The 16,489-nt window shown below is 46.2% G+C and overlaps 1 protein-coding gene across 5 annotated transcripts in view; it reads left to right on the forward strand.

Moving 5' to 3' along the window:
• DDX31 (DEAD-box helicase 31) overlaps positions 1-16,489 on the forward strand; it is a 136,115-nt gene that overhangs the window by 34,400 nt on the left and 85,226 nt on the right. For 4 of the 5 annotated variants that reach the window (XM_082468150.1, XM_082468149.1, XM_082468148.1 and 1 more), the window contains 4 exons: positions 2,058-2,108; positions 3,640-3,779; positions 8,763-8,844; positions 15,824-15,935. In XM_082468150.1, coding sequence (XP_082324276.1) covers positions 2,058-2,108; positions 3,640-3,779; positions 8,763-8,844; positions 15,824-15,935 — 385 coding nt within the window. The other variant, XM_082468152.1, reaches the window with a different exon arrangement.

A 16,489-nucleotide genomic window follows, 5' to 3' on the forward strand; every position in this document is an offset into this window, starting at 1 on the left:
AAGTGCTCGTTGTACTGTTCTTCCAGCTTTTCTGTAGGTTTAAATTTTTCTAAATAAAAATGCGGGGTTGGTGGCGGGGAATAATATGCATTCGTCGTCAAAAGAAAAACAGAGCAAACAACGCAGGAAACTGCGAAGAGAAAAGTAAAAATTGCCCCAAATCCCTCTACCTCGAGGTAACCACAGTTGACAGTTTTGGTGAACCCCCTTCCACGTGTTGGTTCTCTGCTTCTCGATCCATCTGTCCATTTATCCATTTATCCATCTGTCTACTTAATGTCTTCTGTTTTTGTTACCCTCCCTTTTTTCCTGGATTTTTTGGTGGAAGAAAGACCATTTGTCCTTTAGAATGCTCCACATTGTGTCCTTGTGGTGCTGTTTCCCTTGTTCCTGTCTCCCTGCAGTAGGTCTAGACACTTGTTTAGATTCCAGTTCTAGGGTTTTGTTTTTGTTTTGGCAAGAATATATCATAGGTGATACTCTGTCCTTCCTATTGCATGACAGCTGGTTATCTTACTTTTTAATTTTTAATTATGTTGAAACGTGGTCTCAGGGTCAGAATTATAAGGGCCCATTAAAGGAAGTCCAGCTTCCATCCTCATCCCCTCCCCCCATTCTCTTCCTTCCCGTATAGGTCACTACTTTTTATAAGCTTTGGGGTTTTTCCCTCCGTTATTTCTTTTTCAAATATGAGCAAATATATTTGTATTTCCCCCATTTCTTACACAAACGCATACTATTCACACTCAAAATATAGCCTAGATATTCTCCACATCAGTACATAGGAACCTCCATTCCTTTTGTAGCTATGTAAAACTCTGTTCTATGGGGTAGGTGTTGCCGTGTTTTATTCAACCCGTCTCCTGCTAGACATTTGGGTTATTACCAGACCTGCAATTATAAATAGTGCTGAACTCGGTGGTTTGTGACCACCTAGATGGGTGGGATGGGGAGGGTGGGAGGGAGGGAGACGCAAGAGGGAAGAGATATGGGAACATGTGTATATGTATAACTGATTCACTTTGTTATAAAGCAGAAACTAACACACCATTGTAAAGCAATTATACTCCAATAAAGATGTTTAAAAAATAAAAAATTAAATAAATAAATAAATAGTGCTGAGATGAATAGCCTTGTGCATAGATCATTTTAAATTTTTGCCAGGGATGGATTGCTGGGAGATTGCTCAGGGTCAAGAAGGGAGATTGCTCAGGGTCAGAGGGCAAGTGCATATGTAATTTTGCTGGATGTTACCAAATTCCCCACCTTAGGGGTTTGTATTATTTTGCATTCCCACCGGCAGCATATGAGGGACACAGCATCTTTTTTGATAGTGGAACCGTATACTGTAATATGGTCTTGGAAAAGTAAAGCAGACCTGGGTTTGAGGGCTACCTCTGCTTCGTAGCTGTGTGTCCCTGGACAAGTTACTTAATCTCTCTGAATCTTGGTTTCCTCTCTATCAAATGGGAGTAATAGTTGTCTGAGGCATTATTTTGACAATGAGTCAAGATAACGCAGGTAAAATGCTCTCCACCGTGTCTGGTGTGTAGTGAGCACTCAGTACCTGTTGGCTGGGGCTACTCTTGGTGTGACTTGTGCTTGGAGGTGAATGCCAGGTGTACCTTTCTTGCCAAAGCCTGGAAGATCCCCATTTTCTAGTCTCTCTGCCAGAATGGCCAGAAACCAGAGAGCAGAGTCTTTGCTCTTGAGATGGCGACCAGCTGAAAAGAAAAGAAAAAAAAAATCTCCATTGCTTTTATACTTTTTGTCTGTCTGGTTGATGACTGTCTGATCATGACTTATTTCAGTTCTCAGGCCTACATGCAGATGATGTTCTTTTAGTGAAGTGGGCTCTGGCTGCCTCACCTGCGGGTTCTGTAGAACTAGCCTCTGAATTGGAATTTTACCCACAGGTGGACGTCAGTGGGTTCCTGAAGTTGTGCACATTGCTGGGGCGTGAGCCCTCAGAGTTTGCATTGGATCATCAAATTGATCCATGACCCCCAAAAGGTTGAGAAACTCTGTCCTAAGCCATATTCTTTTCTGTTTTGAAGGATGTTGCGGCTCGGGGCTTAGATCTCCCTCAAGTCACGTGGATTGTCCAGGTAATGTATTTAAGTTGTTAAGGTGCGAGCTTGAGGCCGGAATGTGTGATCATGAGTAGGTGCATTGGCTTTAAGTAGAATAATCATTGTCACCCTCTTGGGTGTTGCCCTGGTCTCCAGGCAGCAACCAGCCCGACCTGCACAATTCTCCTGACATCTTCCCTTAACCCAGCCCACCTGCAGCACAGGCTGCAGACTGTACTGCCGTGGGAGGGAGGGGCAGGCTCCCCTGCTCACAGACTAATGTGTGTCACACACAGAGTTTTCAGCAATCTGAAAATAACAGGAATTACCTGGGCCCCTGGGAGGCCTCATTGTGTCCAGGAGGCGATGGCTCAGCTGTCCTGAGAGCTGTGTCCATGCACATTGACCTGCAGGGGGCAATTAAGGCCCTGACAGCATCTTACACATACCTCTAGCCTTAGACGCTTTGCCAGAGGGTACAGGTGTTAGCACTAGTCTAGTGGTTTTAGTTTTGTTTTTTCTTTTCCTTAGTCTGCAGAGTGGTATTTTTAAGCCCTTCTGTACAGGGGCCAGGGGACATGGGCCCTGTTTACGTGAGTCATGGTTTATTCACATTTTAGTGGAATTGCATGCCTGTCACTAGCTAGGAAATCTCTGCTCACCGCACGTGATGACTTTGCGACTAGAGGCATTGTGTCTTCTTTCCTGCTGTCCATGGACCAGATTTGAAATAGGAAGGCGAGGATGATTTTAATGTGCAGGAGGCCAGACACATATAATTGATCATTGAGAACCTTCTTATAATTGTGGGTATTGATTAGTTTAACATGCCTGGCCTCCCATCATATTCTTGGCCCTCTGGTCTTTGATTCATGTAGCAGCAAAGAAGAAAAGGGCAGAATGAGTACAGGGACAGTTAGTGTTAACGACGATGACGTTACTGCCGTAGAGAGCGTCCGTTCTGCTGAGTTAGAGCGTTGGCCCTTTTGCCGGGTCAGGAACACTGTCCATGGGAGCGGAGGCGTTTCCCTGCAGGAAGGGAAACCTGCCTCTCAGCTGGCCTGCAGCTCTGCTCCGTTGGAACTGGGTGGCCTGCAGCGAGGCGGTGGAGACCTGATTCTCTGTGCCCTGTGCAGCGTCTTTCGTGGCCTCAGCCCCACTGCTCTGTCTACTGAGGAAGTAGGCCAAGGTCGTGCGGCCATCCTGCGCAAGTTTGCGCCCACCTGCCTGCATTCTCACCTTGCCCAGTCACCTCAGTGAAAAGATGCAAATAGGAAAATGAAGAGACCTGTGGAGAAGTGAAATTAAATAGGAGATATTGGGACGAGAAGACGTCTCGTTTATCTGAAACTTGGCCACTGTTCCCGTTGGCGTGTTGGAGCCTTGTTATTTCCAATGAAGCCAGGAGTTTCAGGGTTGAGTGACTTCTCCTTGTGATTGTGGTAGGGTAACCATAGCACCAGGATTTAATTCTTGGGATACCTGGAGGCAGGTGAGGGGTATTGCACTTCCAATTAATGGCAGTCCCTTGATCTGTGAATGCCTTCATTTTTGTTACCCTTTTTAGTACAACGCTCCGTCTTCACCTGCTGAATACATCCACCGGATTGGGAGAACCGCCCGGATTGGCTGCCATGGGAGCTGCCTGCTCATTTTGGCTCCTTCGGAGGCAGAATATGTCAACTCGTTGGCTTCTCACAAAATCAAGTGAGTCAGAAACACGGGGCTTCGGCTGATCTCACCTAATTAACTTTCTGTCGCTTCTTACAGTGGATGGGCCTTGTAAGCTGCCGAGGAGCCATTAACCCTTGTGATCCCTCAATGAGTCCCAGAATAGCCAGTGGCAAAGACTAAAACCCTTAACGCCATCAGCACATGACAGTTTTCATTGCGTTGCCATTCCAAGGCGTAGAACGATCTGCTGCGCTCTTTCTTTCAGGTAGAGGTCTGCGTTGCGTTGCTCCTGCTGCGAAATCAGCGTGCACCACCCGCCCAGCCAGCTTCTCAAAGATCTCTCTTAGTCACCATTTTTGTTTCTTGCAATTAATTAATGCTTAGGACCTTTAAAGCTGGAAAAAAATAACGCTTTTGATTCTTTACACAACTCCCCCTCCCCCAGGAAAGGAAAACGAGGGAAGAAACCATTAGGGGCAGGTGAATTATGTACCCCATGTCTGTGGCCAAGGCTGTCCAGCTGCTGTCTCGTATGCATCCAGTCAGATGGCAGCCTCTCACATCCCCCAGCGTCAAGCCCCCAGTTCCAGCCCTGGGTCGGGGACTCCACAGGGCTCAGCAGCATGGAACCTTCGCCAGGGGCTTCCGTCGAACCCCGATCTCCCCGAGGAGAGACAAAGAAAGCAAAGACAGAGGACAGCGGCTCGAGCTGGCCAGGGGTGATTGTGATGAAAGCAGAGAGCATCCGCCTGGGCCACGGGAATGAGTTTGTTTAGTCATGTTTTCCATAAAACCTAAAGTAACAGGCTCTAAAACTGGGCTTCTAAAGGCATGCGGTTTTTCACACTGATCTACTTTCACGAATTTCTTCTGCTCAGAGAAAGTACAGTGATGCATAGAATGTTTTTGGAGGCACAGGAAAAGCCGTGTGATGCCCAGGGTGGTGGCACGGTACACGCCGGGCACGGGAGTGGCCCAGCTGCTCAGAAGCCACTCGGTGACTTCCCCCATCCCCAGTCAGACTTCAACACTCTCAACACTCTTTTGAGGTTGCTGGTGTGACCGTTCGTGGAATGAAGCTTTCTCAGAAAATGTGCTTCACACCCCTCAGTGTCGGGGGAGGCGAGGACCTGCACCCGATGAATTCAAGAGGGCAAAAATGAAGATGGTGTGGGTTTTCCTCTTACGTAATTCTCTCATCTTGATACAGCTTGTCAGCTGAAGGAGTGGTTTTTGTTTGTTTCAGGAAGACGTGCATCTCTTCTCTTACTTGTGAGAGAAAATCTCATGTAGATCAGTCAGTCACGTTTCACCAGGAACTCCATCTCCAGCTGGATTCCGAGTTCCCGGGGGCTGGAGGCCGCTTCGGACTTCTCTCTGCGGCCCTTTCAGAGTCTAGGCGGCACCCGATGAGGCGGTTCCACTCCAGAAATACAGGGGGGTCGAAATGAAAACCCGTCCCAGCGCCGTAGCTTTTTCCCTCTGTCCCGACGATTCGTGTACGTGTGGAAGGTGTTCTCAGAGGTGTGTTGTCCCACAAGAGGAGGGACTCGCTGCACCTTGGCAGCCTCTCTCTGCCTCCACGGCTCCCTCCTCCTTCCGTTCTAGACCCAAGTTCACGTTCTCCCCTTCCTCCCCGTCAGCGGCTCTCTCTGCTTGGCCTCCTGTGCTCGTTCACTGTGATGTGATCTCCTTGGAGAAACGGGTGCCCACAGTTCCGCAGTCAGAGGGTGATGGTCCAGCACAGAGTCGTCAGCCTAGATGCCTCTGCCCCTCTCCCCTCTCGTCCTTGTTCTCGAATAAATGCCTTCCAGTTGATTGCTATGGAAGGTTCAAATGTAAGCCTGAAATTGAAAGAGGGAAAATAATAATTAGCACCAACATGAATCATTGGTGAGCTGGGAATATTTTAAAGGTATAAAAAGGACAGCCCTTGGGACTTCCCCGGTGGCGCAGTGGTTAAGAATCCGCCTGCCAGTGCAGGGGACATGGGTTCGAGCCCTGGTCCGGGAAGATCCCACATGCTGCGGAGCAACTAAGCCCGTGTGCCACAACGACTGAGCCTGTGCTGTAGAGCCCGCGAGCCACAACTACCGAGTCCGCGTGCCACAACTACTGAAGCCTGCACACCTAGAGCCCGTGCTCCGCAACAAGAGAAGCCACCGCAATGAGAAGCCCACGCACCTCAACGAAGAGTAGCCCCCGCTCGCCACAGCTAGAGAAAGCCCGCGCGCAGCAGCGAAGACCCAACGCAGCCAAAAATAAATTAATTAATTAATTTTTTTTAAAAAGGCAATCCTCCCTTTTGATGATCTTGTCTGGAAAAAGAGCCCGCAACATTCATGGGAAATTCAGCATAAGGTTCACATTCAGGAGAGAACTCAGTGATGCCAGAGACTCGGAAGGAAGTTCAGAAGGATGAAGACTGGGAAATACCGCGAGGAAGAGATTTGGGTCTTATGTGCTGTAAGAATGTTCTTACGGGGGGTGTAAGAACATTCATTTAAGGGGCAGAGAGTTCTGTAGGAGTCCAGCCTCACTGGTTTCTGCCCTGAAAATTCACCTATTGAAGTGACTGGTCCTGAACCACTGGCTGCTTCACCTGTGAGATGTAGTCAACCCGAGTGATGATCAGATCTGTCGCTACAATACTGCCGTGTGTTACACTTGCTGATTTCTGTTTGAGGAAGGGCTGTATGTTGGGGATCTATATATAAACTGTTTCTTTGACTTAATACAAAAAACTAAACCTAATAAGAACTAATTACAAAGTATGCCATGGAAAGAGGCAGACTTGAAGATTCTTGGAATACAAAAGGTACATGTCTAAAATATCAAAAAAAGGAGGAAGACATGTGTGCCTGTTTGGTGCCTAAGAACCTGAGAGCCAGGCGGTGCACTGCTGGGACGGCTGATGAATTACAGAGAAGATTCAGGAAGGCAGGCGGAGGCTCTCAGCAGCAAGGGCCATGGCAAGAAATCACCGCCCGCCCCCATACCCCCAGCGCGTGGAACTCGCCCTGACAGTTTAATTTAGCAGGGCAAGAGACAGGTGCCCCGGGCGGCTTCACCTCTGTCTGAATGCTCAGAACTTTGTCTCTGCAGCCTTCTGACTTCTTGGTATTTGCCAACTTCTTCACTTTTTCCCACTTCTCCATTAAATGTGTTTCTAATGAAAGTCATCATTGGTTTATTAAAATGTAAATGCTTCCTCGAAATGTGTTATTTCTTAGATCAGGCATAAGACAGTTCCTTGAATTTATTTAGCTGTCTCTCTTCATAGTGTGGTGGGATGATTCAGGTTTGTTGATAGAACCATAAATAAGCAGAGTAGATGTGCTTTGTTCCTCAGAAGCAAGATTTCTTAGACTAGGAGGAAAAGGCCCTTTTAAACTATAAATCAGTCCAGTGCAGTCCCAGCTCCTGTTCACTTAGGGTAAATGGTCCCCCAACATTGTCATATGGACACATACAGCATACGAGCCGTGCCCTGGCTGAAGGTGAACATTTGAGAAAACTGTGCCTTTCTGTGGCATATTTAGTTCTTTGTATCCCTGACTGCGAATGCCATTATACTTATTTTCTTTCTCCCCACTTCAAGATCTGACCCCAGGCTCTTATGTTGCTTTTACTTTTGTATTTCTTCTTTTTTATTTTTCCTCAAGAAAAAAAGTGATGAATAGAGGCAGGTCAGCTAGAAAAAGGAAAAGGCAGGGCTGGGCTCTGATTTTTACCTTCCTTCAGCTTTCCAGGCATAAATGAGATGCAAATTCAGTAGCTGTAACATTTCTCTCCCGTATGAAAAACAGATTTTCCAGGAAACCACGAACATTTCCCCCCCAACTCCTACACTCTTGGTATGTACTCCGCATTCTCCGGTTGACTCTGTAAAAATATTTTCCGAAGCCACGTGGCTGTGAGCTGGCAGTGAAGAATGAACGGTGAGGGCTGGGGGCTGGGGGTGTACGGGGAAGCGGTGACACAGCTCAGGCAGATCATGTCACAGACATGACATGTTCATTCATAGCTTTGTCAGAGTCACCTTTAGGGGAAAGTCACCTTTGTCTTCTCCCACAGAAGAGGCTGCCATTCACGTTTTAATTTGCTGTTACATTTAGGAAAAAACAACAACAACAACAACATACAAGAAAATCATTTCTCTTACTATGATCTGTTTTTCTCCCCCAGAGCTCCTCCTCCCCTCCTCCTCTCTCCCTGGGGAATTTGTTTCCCGCCTCGCCTCTGACACAGGACTCCGCCGCGCGCCCTTCCTGGGACGAAGGCTGGGGCCTTCCAGAGCTGTGGGGGACGGTGGGCTGTCTTGACTCCCCTGCTGGGCAGCTTGGAGTGTCTTATTCTGGCTGCTGACGGCTTCTGTTCACAAGGGAAGCCTGAGTTCTGGTTTCAGCCATTCGCATGTAGCTCTAGATTCGCCAGAGATCGTTTGGTCCTCACCCCTGAATAATTAAGAGACAAGAGCAGCAAAGATCCCTCAGGGTAGATTAGGAGAGAGTTCTGGTGCCATGATGGGCGATGGGCGTTGGTCACCTGTTTACCTTCACTCAGGTGTTTGGTTACGCCCCACAGTTAAGGGTCTTCAGCCACCTCCTTTCTTTAAGTATGAAACTAAAGGGACTGTCGGAAATGTTTTTTTAGTTTGTTTTCTATTCAAGTCAAGGTCATCTATCAATAAGCAGGCCTATTTATTTAGTGTTCCAGATTTACTAAGAAATAACGACATGATCCCTATAGAGGAAATTCTAAATGCAGCCTATGTAAGTGTATCAGGCAGGAAGGAAATTGTTGGGAATATTACCCTGTCTGTCCCTTTAATATCATAGAGGGCCCCTTCCTTCCAAATTCCTAAAGGTTTAGGAAAACATTCCCTTTCCCTGACCAAGTGTTGCTTCTTCTTTATATCAAATTAGCCTGAGGAGAGGCCAGTTTTATGCATCAAGATTCCAAATGTTTTTGAAAGAACAAAAGGTTTACCTCGTTATGCCCTTCCTTTTACAGTGTTTCTGAGATAAAGATGGAAGATATTTTGTCTGTTCTGACATGGGATGATTGTTTTAAAGGGAGACGATGGGGAAGCCAGGTGAGTTTTATTATTTATTGTGTTTGCCACTAACAGACGTGACGCATTTCCTGATTTGGGGAAGCAGTGATTCTGAGTATGGGGAAGTTACTGCCTCTGTCGAGTAAAACGTGTATTTTAAGGACCATGAACATTAGGTGAGATCTCATCTTGATGGTGTTTTTTCTGTCTTTGCTCCTGGACATGTTTGCTGGGCTCATCCAGTTAATGGGCTCCAGTCCGTCCTGGGCGTCTGCCAGGCTGCAGCAAGCTCCCCGGAAAGGAGGGCTCATCCCAGGCCAGAATGAGTCTGGAGGCAGCGTTACACACTGAGCGCTGGTGGTCCCCCTCCAGATTATCAACAAGGACACCTGGCTAGACCCGTCCACCCAGGACAGCATGGAAAAAATAAATAGCTCGGAATCTCCGTTCAGACACACTTAGTTCATCCATTTTTTAACGTTCGCTATACACAGAGGAAGAGTGAAGTTGAGATCATTGAGAAGAAAAATTTTTATTATCCGTGCAGTTCCATATGGAGATCCTGAGCAGTTGCAGACAGCCCGGGACATCCTTTCCTGCTTCTTTTCCGAGGCTTCCCCCCTGCTCAGAATCACTACCCCGCCTCCGCCCCCCACTCTACCGCGTTACTCAGTGTATCACATGTACTTGTCAGTGTGTGTGTAATGATGTTGCTGTGTGTAATTTTGTCCATGAAATTTTAATTATTTGGATATTTTACATTTCTTTTCTGATGCCTGAGGATAGACTGGAAAGTCAGAGCCAAATAGATCGAGTTTAAGAGTTTCTTTTATGCATTAGCATGTGTCTTTATTTGGATCGATATTCTCCCTGAGGCAAGGACTCCATCTGGCTGACCCCGACTTAAGTTCTGTTCCAGAGAGTACCTCCGGAAATGTATCTAAGAAAAGGAGAGGAAATAATCAAGTGTCTGTTACCGCAGCGTGTGTTCCAGACCTGGGACTGTGCTAAGCTCTTTACACGCTTGGTCCCATTTCATCCTCTCAGCAGCCCTATAAGGCAGATGTTACTGTCCCACTTTATAGGTGAGGAAACCGAGGCTTAGAGAGCTGAAGGAACATGCACGAGGGCACAATAATCATTGATTCTCCTGGTGTGAAAGCAGGCCATCTAACTTCAAAGCACCTGTGCTTCACCATGTACCAATAAGCCTCTGTTAGTATTAATTAAGCCAAGAAATTGGAACTAAAGTGCTTGTTAAATTGGGTGACGTTAGCCATTTTCATAAAGGTGAGATTTGGTCAGTAAATGGTACCACAGCAAAGATCCCTGTGAGCAAGAAAGTGATTAAGGACTCAGTTGATCAACACGTTATTTTAAGTGATATATTAAGTGATATTATAGAACAACCGGGGCACCCGAGACTTTGGGCCATCCCATATTATCGATAGTCTGTTGTCAAGGGAACTGACCAGAAATGAGACACTCATTGGTCTCGGCACACTTCTCTGTCCTTTGGAAACTATTGCAAATTCTAGTTGGCGGGGGGTGGAAAGGTGGGGTGGGGGGCGGTGGTTTTCTGGGGTTTTTTTTGGTTTTTGGGGGTTTTTTTTTTCAAATGTTCCCACGGCTATTTAATTATAGCCCCGGGACAGCTACGTGGGCTAAGCAGGGGCACCTGGGGAGCTGCCTGAGGCGGCATGTAGCAGCAGGGAGGTCAGGAGCATGGCCTTAGGGCCCAGTTCCTCGTCTCACCAGCTGTGTGGCTTTGGGCCAGTCCTGGGCCTTCCTAAGGCTCATGAGTACATTTCTTCATGTGTACAATTGAGATAATATTAGTATTCTCAGAAGGAGATTGGAGGGTTGAGTAGGAAATAACCTGAAAGTCCCAACACAGGTAGCAAAGGGTATTCATTATTATTACTATTATTATTATTATTTTGTTACATCAGTTAGTAACAGATGTGGAATTAAAGTCCAGACTCATTGACATGAAGCCCAGCGCCTTTTTTTGCTGTTTCACACTAAGTGGAAAATTGGCATCTGCCTGCTCTCCAGAAATAAGAGCAAGCCGCAAAATTACAAAATGAGATGGTAAAGGTTTGAATAATCTAGTCTTACACTGTTTCCAGGACCGGCTTTGGTGTCAGTATTTACCCCCAGAACACAGCCCGGTTCTCTCCCGGGTGCCAATGGTCGTGTGCCCCTGCGTGTCCCTGGGGAAGCTGTGGACGGGTTCAGGGCCCCTCCGGCAGGACGCTTCCCCAGAGCAAGAGAACGTTCCTCTGCTCTTTCGGGGGACAAGCCACAGCCATTCTGTTAACATCTGCCCTTCTGTGGCCTGGCAGCCCCAGTTCCTCTCCTTAAGCCTTTTCTGTGGCCTGAGGCCAGCCTTGAAGACTGGCTGGGGCTTGAGGAGCCTTCATAAGATCGTGGGTGAGAGCCGGGGCCCAGAGTCGGACAGACTTGGGTTCGAGTCCTTGCTTTATAGCCAGTCGTTCTGCAACCTTGAGCAGATTATCTCCTCCTCCCCAGCCTCAATTTTCCCATCTGTAGAATGAGGACAGCACGAGTACCCATCCTGGAGGGTTGCTGTGAGGTTTAAATAAAACGAGGCCCAGCATGCTCTGCACACCCTGGGCCATGTGAGTTCACCTCAATCCTGAGTTGCTGCTCAGATGGACAGGATGTTTTGATATTTTTAAGGTCTGGTGATCTTTGGTTTTAAAAAGAAAAAGTGCTAATCAAGGTTGGGCTTTCACCGACACCAAAATAACTGGTTAACTTAGAAAACTCAACTAATCATGCCAGGTTCTAGATGTTACGTCCATAAACACCACTTGTTTGACCAAATTTACCTTTAAGTCAGAGGACAAAGAAAAACGAAACTAAATTGACTTCATTACTAATTATCTCATGGATATACAGCCTGAAAGAGTATATTATGTGCATGACTCATGTGAATAGTAAAGAGAATAAAGTAAATGCTGGCTACAACTTTTAATTCTGGGGGGTTTTTTACAGCTTTTTTTTTTTTTTTTTAAATATTTATTTATTTATTTATTTTTGGCTGCATTGGGTCTTCGTTGCTGCACATGGGCTTTCTCTAGTTGCGACAAGTGGGGCTACTCTTCGTTGCAGTGTGCGGGCTTCTCATTGCGGTGGCTTCTCTTATTGCGGAGCACGGGCTCTAGGCGCGCAGGCTTCAGTAGTTGTGGCTCGCGGTCTCCAGAGCACAGGCCCAGTAGCTGTGGCTCATGGGCTTAGTTGCTCATGTCCCGTGGCATGTGGGACATTCCTGGACCAGGGCTCGAACCTGTGTCCCCTGCATTGGCAGGCAGATTCTTAACCACTGTGCCACCACGGAAGCCCTTAATTCTGTTTTTTTGTTTTTTGTTTTTTTTAATTAATTAATTAATTTATTTTTGTCTGTGTTGGGTCTTTGTTGCTGCACGCGGGCTTTCTCTAGTTGCAGTGAGCAGGGGCTACTCTTGGTTGCGGTGCGCGGGCTTCTCATTGTGGTGGCTTCTCGTTGCGGAGCACGGGCTCTAGGCGTGCGGGCTTCAGTAGTTGTGACACGTGGGCTCAGTAGTTGTGGCTTGTGGGCTCTAGAGCGCAGGCTCAGTAGCTGTGGCACATGGACTTAGTTGCTCCGCAGCATGTGGGATCTTCCCAGACCAGGGCTCGAATCTGTGTCCCCTGCATCGGCAGGCAGATTCTTAACCACTGCGCCACCAGAGAAGTCCCTTAATTCTGTTTTAAATACAGTATGTCTTAATTGGTATCCTCAATGTGGGCAGTTCTCTCTGGCACACAGGCCGGGGCCGGGCAGATGAATGTGGGCTCAGTAGCTGGGCCTTCTACATACCAAGCCAGACACCTCATCATAATGCCCGTCTTCACCCAGCTTGGTTGAAGGCCATTGTAAATGTCCTTTGGCATATACATTTTGGGGCTTCTGTGAACAGAACGCAAGCGAGTGAAGCATCTGTAAAATGTATATTTCATATTTAGGTATATAAAATATATATGGCTACGTCTGGGTGCGCGCATGTTCAGCCGCCTACAAAGAGAATAAATGTGATCTTTCAACTTGACTGGGAAGTGCTCAGAAGGTTCTAGGGACCGCGGGGGTAAAACTCAGCTTGGCAATAAAATGATTAAAACAAAATCCTTCCATTTAGTTTAAAAATGCCTTAGAAGTTGGCGATTTCAAGACACATGCTCCAAATAACCAGCCCCCGCCACCCCGCCCGCGCCCAACTGCTACCACCTAAAACTTTGTACAACAAAAATAATCCAGCCCAGCTGTCTAAGACTCATCTGTTGCCTCTTGATAGGCATGAATTTTCATCTTCATGGTATAAACACAAACCCCAACATGTTTTTCCTAAAAGTTTTTTGTCCTATGAAATACATCTGTAAACTCATCCTAACAAAAAGCTCACTGGCATGGTGAGAGATTAAAATAAGATCACAAGCCCCTAGCCTAGGTTTTGTGGATTGTCTCTTCTCTCCAAGATCAGTGGGGTCTTTACAGAAAAAGGGTATTGAATGCGTCTAGACCTTTGGAAATGTTATTTTTCTAAACGACCCACAGTCTGCTAGTTGCAAGCTGCTTCATTAAGCAGGACTAAGTCTTCGTCTTTGAGGGTGGGAGAGCCGGTCCTGCCGCATGTGCCCTCCGGGGTCTGACCCCCTCTCATTATGGGAGCATTTACCTGTCTGGGGCTGAGCCAGCACTGCATGACTCTGCTCCCTGTGTCTTCAGTTTAAATTCAGACTGTCCTCCCAAGAAGACAGCTGAAAAATACTCATTCTCAAGAGGGGCAATTTTAAAATAAAGTATTTCTGGAAGTGGCGGGGTAAGACCTGCTTTCTCCTAAGTATATTATGTTTTCTGCCATTAACTTTTTCTTATATTCTACTAAAGTGACCTCATCATTTCAAACATGTGAACCTAGTTTTATTGCGTTTTTTCTACATATTTCACTAGTATACACACTCACATTATACGTATGTATATATGTAATTTTTTTTTTTTTTTTTGGTTGGGAAGAAAAGATACCTCATTTTGAAACCTAAAGGGGGAAATAAGAAAAGCCCTTTGTAATATATTGCCATATTATCACTAAATCCCCTGACAGTTGTGACACAGAAGCAAGTCACCTGTCACTTAAGCTTGAGGTCTCTTTAATTTTCTCCTGGAATTCGCACCAGGCTGTCTTTAATTTGAGGCCTTTATTGGAATTCTGAAACCTCTCTGCCTCCCTGGCTCTCAGATCTATTCTGAGAGCTGTTACAGAATGTATACAGTAACCAACAGAGGGATTGGAGAGGGCTGCAGCTCTGTTTATTTAACACTCTAGAGGGATTTTTGTGCTTATTCGGTCCTGGCTGCCCGGCTTTCAATATCGCTTTGACAACCATTCTGCCCTTCTCATTAATTTTAAACAGTTAAAACACAGGAAAAAGAGGAAAAAGTTTTCATTATTAAAGTGCTTTACTTTTTAATAACAGAGGATTCTGTCCGCCAGGGGAAAGGGCATCCTTGCTAATTTCACATTCATATTAAAAAAAAAAAAAACGCAAGGAAGGTGACAGTTTCGTTGCTGAGGTGGCTTAACGAAAGGAGGGCAGCAAAAAAAAAAAAGTTTGCATTTCACATCAGTTAAGAGGGTAAAAAAAAAAATCCTTGTTAATGACAACAGCAAATGTCCACTTTCGTAACACAGCTCCTGAGTGACTTTTCTCTTGACATTTGAGTGGATAAAACCCTTAGGGGGACCATGTACCATGAAATCAGCTAGACTGTCATCAACCAAACAGGTAGCAGGAATGATTTGACTAAACTAAAAACATTTTCAGGTTGTTAAGTCTCTATTAACACAGAGACGAGAATGTCTCTCCGGAGAAGGAGGCTTTTTCTTCTCCTCCCTTTATTCTTTCTCCGGCAGCTTTAAATGTGAAAAAGACCGGGGTGACGGGGTTAGGGTCGGTCAGCCAGACCCAGGGGCTCGCACCCTGTCCTCTACAGGAGTTAAAAGGAGCATGAGCTGGGTCTCACACTGGTGAGACCCACACTGGGGGGTGAGTGTGGGTAGAGCTTAATTAGCACCATCCAAAGAATCAACATCTTTGGGGAGGCACATTAGCCAAATCCGGTTCTTTTGGATGTTGGTTTCACGTTCAATAGAAAACATTTGTGTTAAGATACAGGAAACAAAAGCCACTTGTTTTTAGGGGGATATAAAGAAAGGAAATCTTTTCTCTGGGGTTGCTAAAGGCTGAAAAGAAAAGAAGTTTTTATTTTCCTCATATTTTCCATCTGTAAGGTCTTCTATGCAGACAGATGTGAGTTCTTACAGAGGGACTGTTGGCTGCGAAGGTCCCTGCCATCCTCTTGAATGTGGCTTGCTGGAGCAGCCCACTCCTCAGTGGGTTCCTGGGAACTCAGCACAGAGGTCTGGGCTGAAAGAGTGGATCCGAAACACTCAGAGTCTGAACCTCCTAGGAATGAGGAAGCATGCTCTACGATTCAAGGACAGACTAACCTGTGGTCAGGTGACTGTGGGATGCTCTTAGACAGGAATGGCCAGGCTTCCACTGATGAGTATAAGGCAGGCGAGGAGATTGAAGGCGTAAGCGGGCCATACAGGATTCCTTTAAAAACTGCTTGTGTCCAGTGATGTTTTAAATGCCTGAATTGGACTTGGAAAATTCCAAAGTGTCTCCAGTAGACTTTGATTTTGAACATGAGTCATAAGAGGCCAGGAAGAAAAGTAAATAAGTAAATAAAGAAGAGACATGATCTGCTCCCTCACAAAGCCGTCCTCATCTTTGCTTGACTTTAGCATCTTTATCGCTCCCTTTTTTTCCCTAGTAATATTGAAAGGATTACCCTTGTTGGCCCCTCTGTGGTTACTGTGTGATTTTACTGTTATTAAATCTGTTATAAACTGCTTCATTATTCCTGACTCTGACTGCCTCTCCTTTAATCCTTCCGTCACCCTCCCAGAAACCCCGCTCCGTTGGCCCCCAGGAAATCCGAGAGCGAGCCACGGTCTTGCAGACAGTATTTGAAGATTACGTGCACTCCAGCGAGAGGACGGTCTCCGGGGCCAAGAAAGGTTGGTCGATTTCTTAGGTGATTGTGGATGGATAACCCAGCAGGGCATCGTCCCCACCTCCACCTGCACGCCCCCCAGACAGGTCGAGAGGCCAACCAGGCGTCTTTGCTCACCAGCAAAAGCCTTCAATCTCCCTAATTCTGCAGGGTTTGGAACCAGGCACGGAAGGCTTTAAAGTGATATTAAATGTTAATTTCATCCTTCCCCGTGTTTTGCACAAATGAGGCTTTATCTTGGCTTACATCAGGACTAGAGCTTTGACCCAACAACTTGGATCTCAGGGATCCATTTTTCTCTTTCTTTGAAAACCAGATAGAAGAGATATGACACGTCAGTAGAAATAGTTGTAGAGATGGAAGTTAGAGATGAAGGCAAGGGCTGGAGTTATTAGAGCAAAGCAGTTCCTATTTGAAAGTACAAAGAAAAATGAGAAAGAACAGTGCTGAGGAAGGGCCATAGGCCATGAACCCAATTCCTGGGAAATTTACAAAAGAGTTAGGTATTAATTTAATATTCAGTGGCTTTATAGGATAAGTTGGCCCCTGGGATCACCA

Source organism: Balaenoptera physalus (assembly GCF_965194825.1).
Source record: "Balaenoptera physalus genome assembly, chromosome: 7".
Taxonomy (NCBI): Eukaryota; Metazoa; Chordata; class Mammalia; order Artiodactyla; family Balaenopteridae; genus Balaenoptera; species Balaenoptera physalus.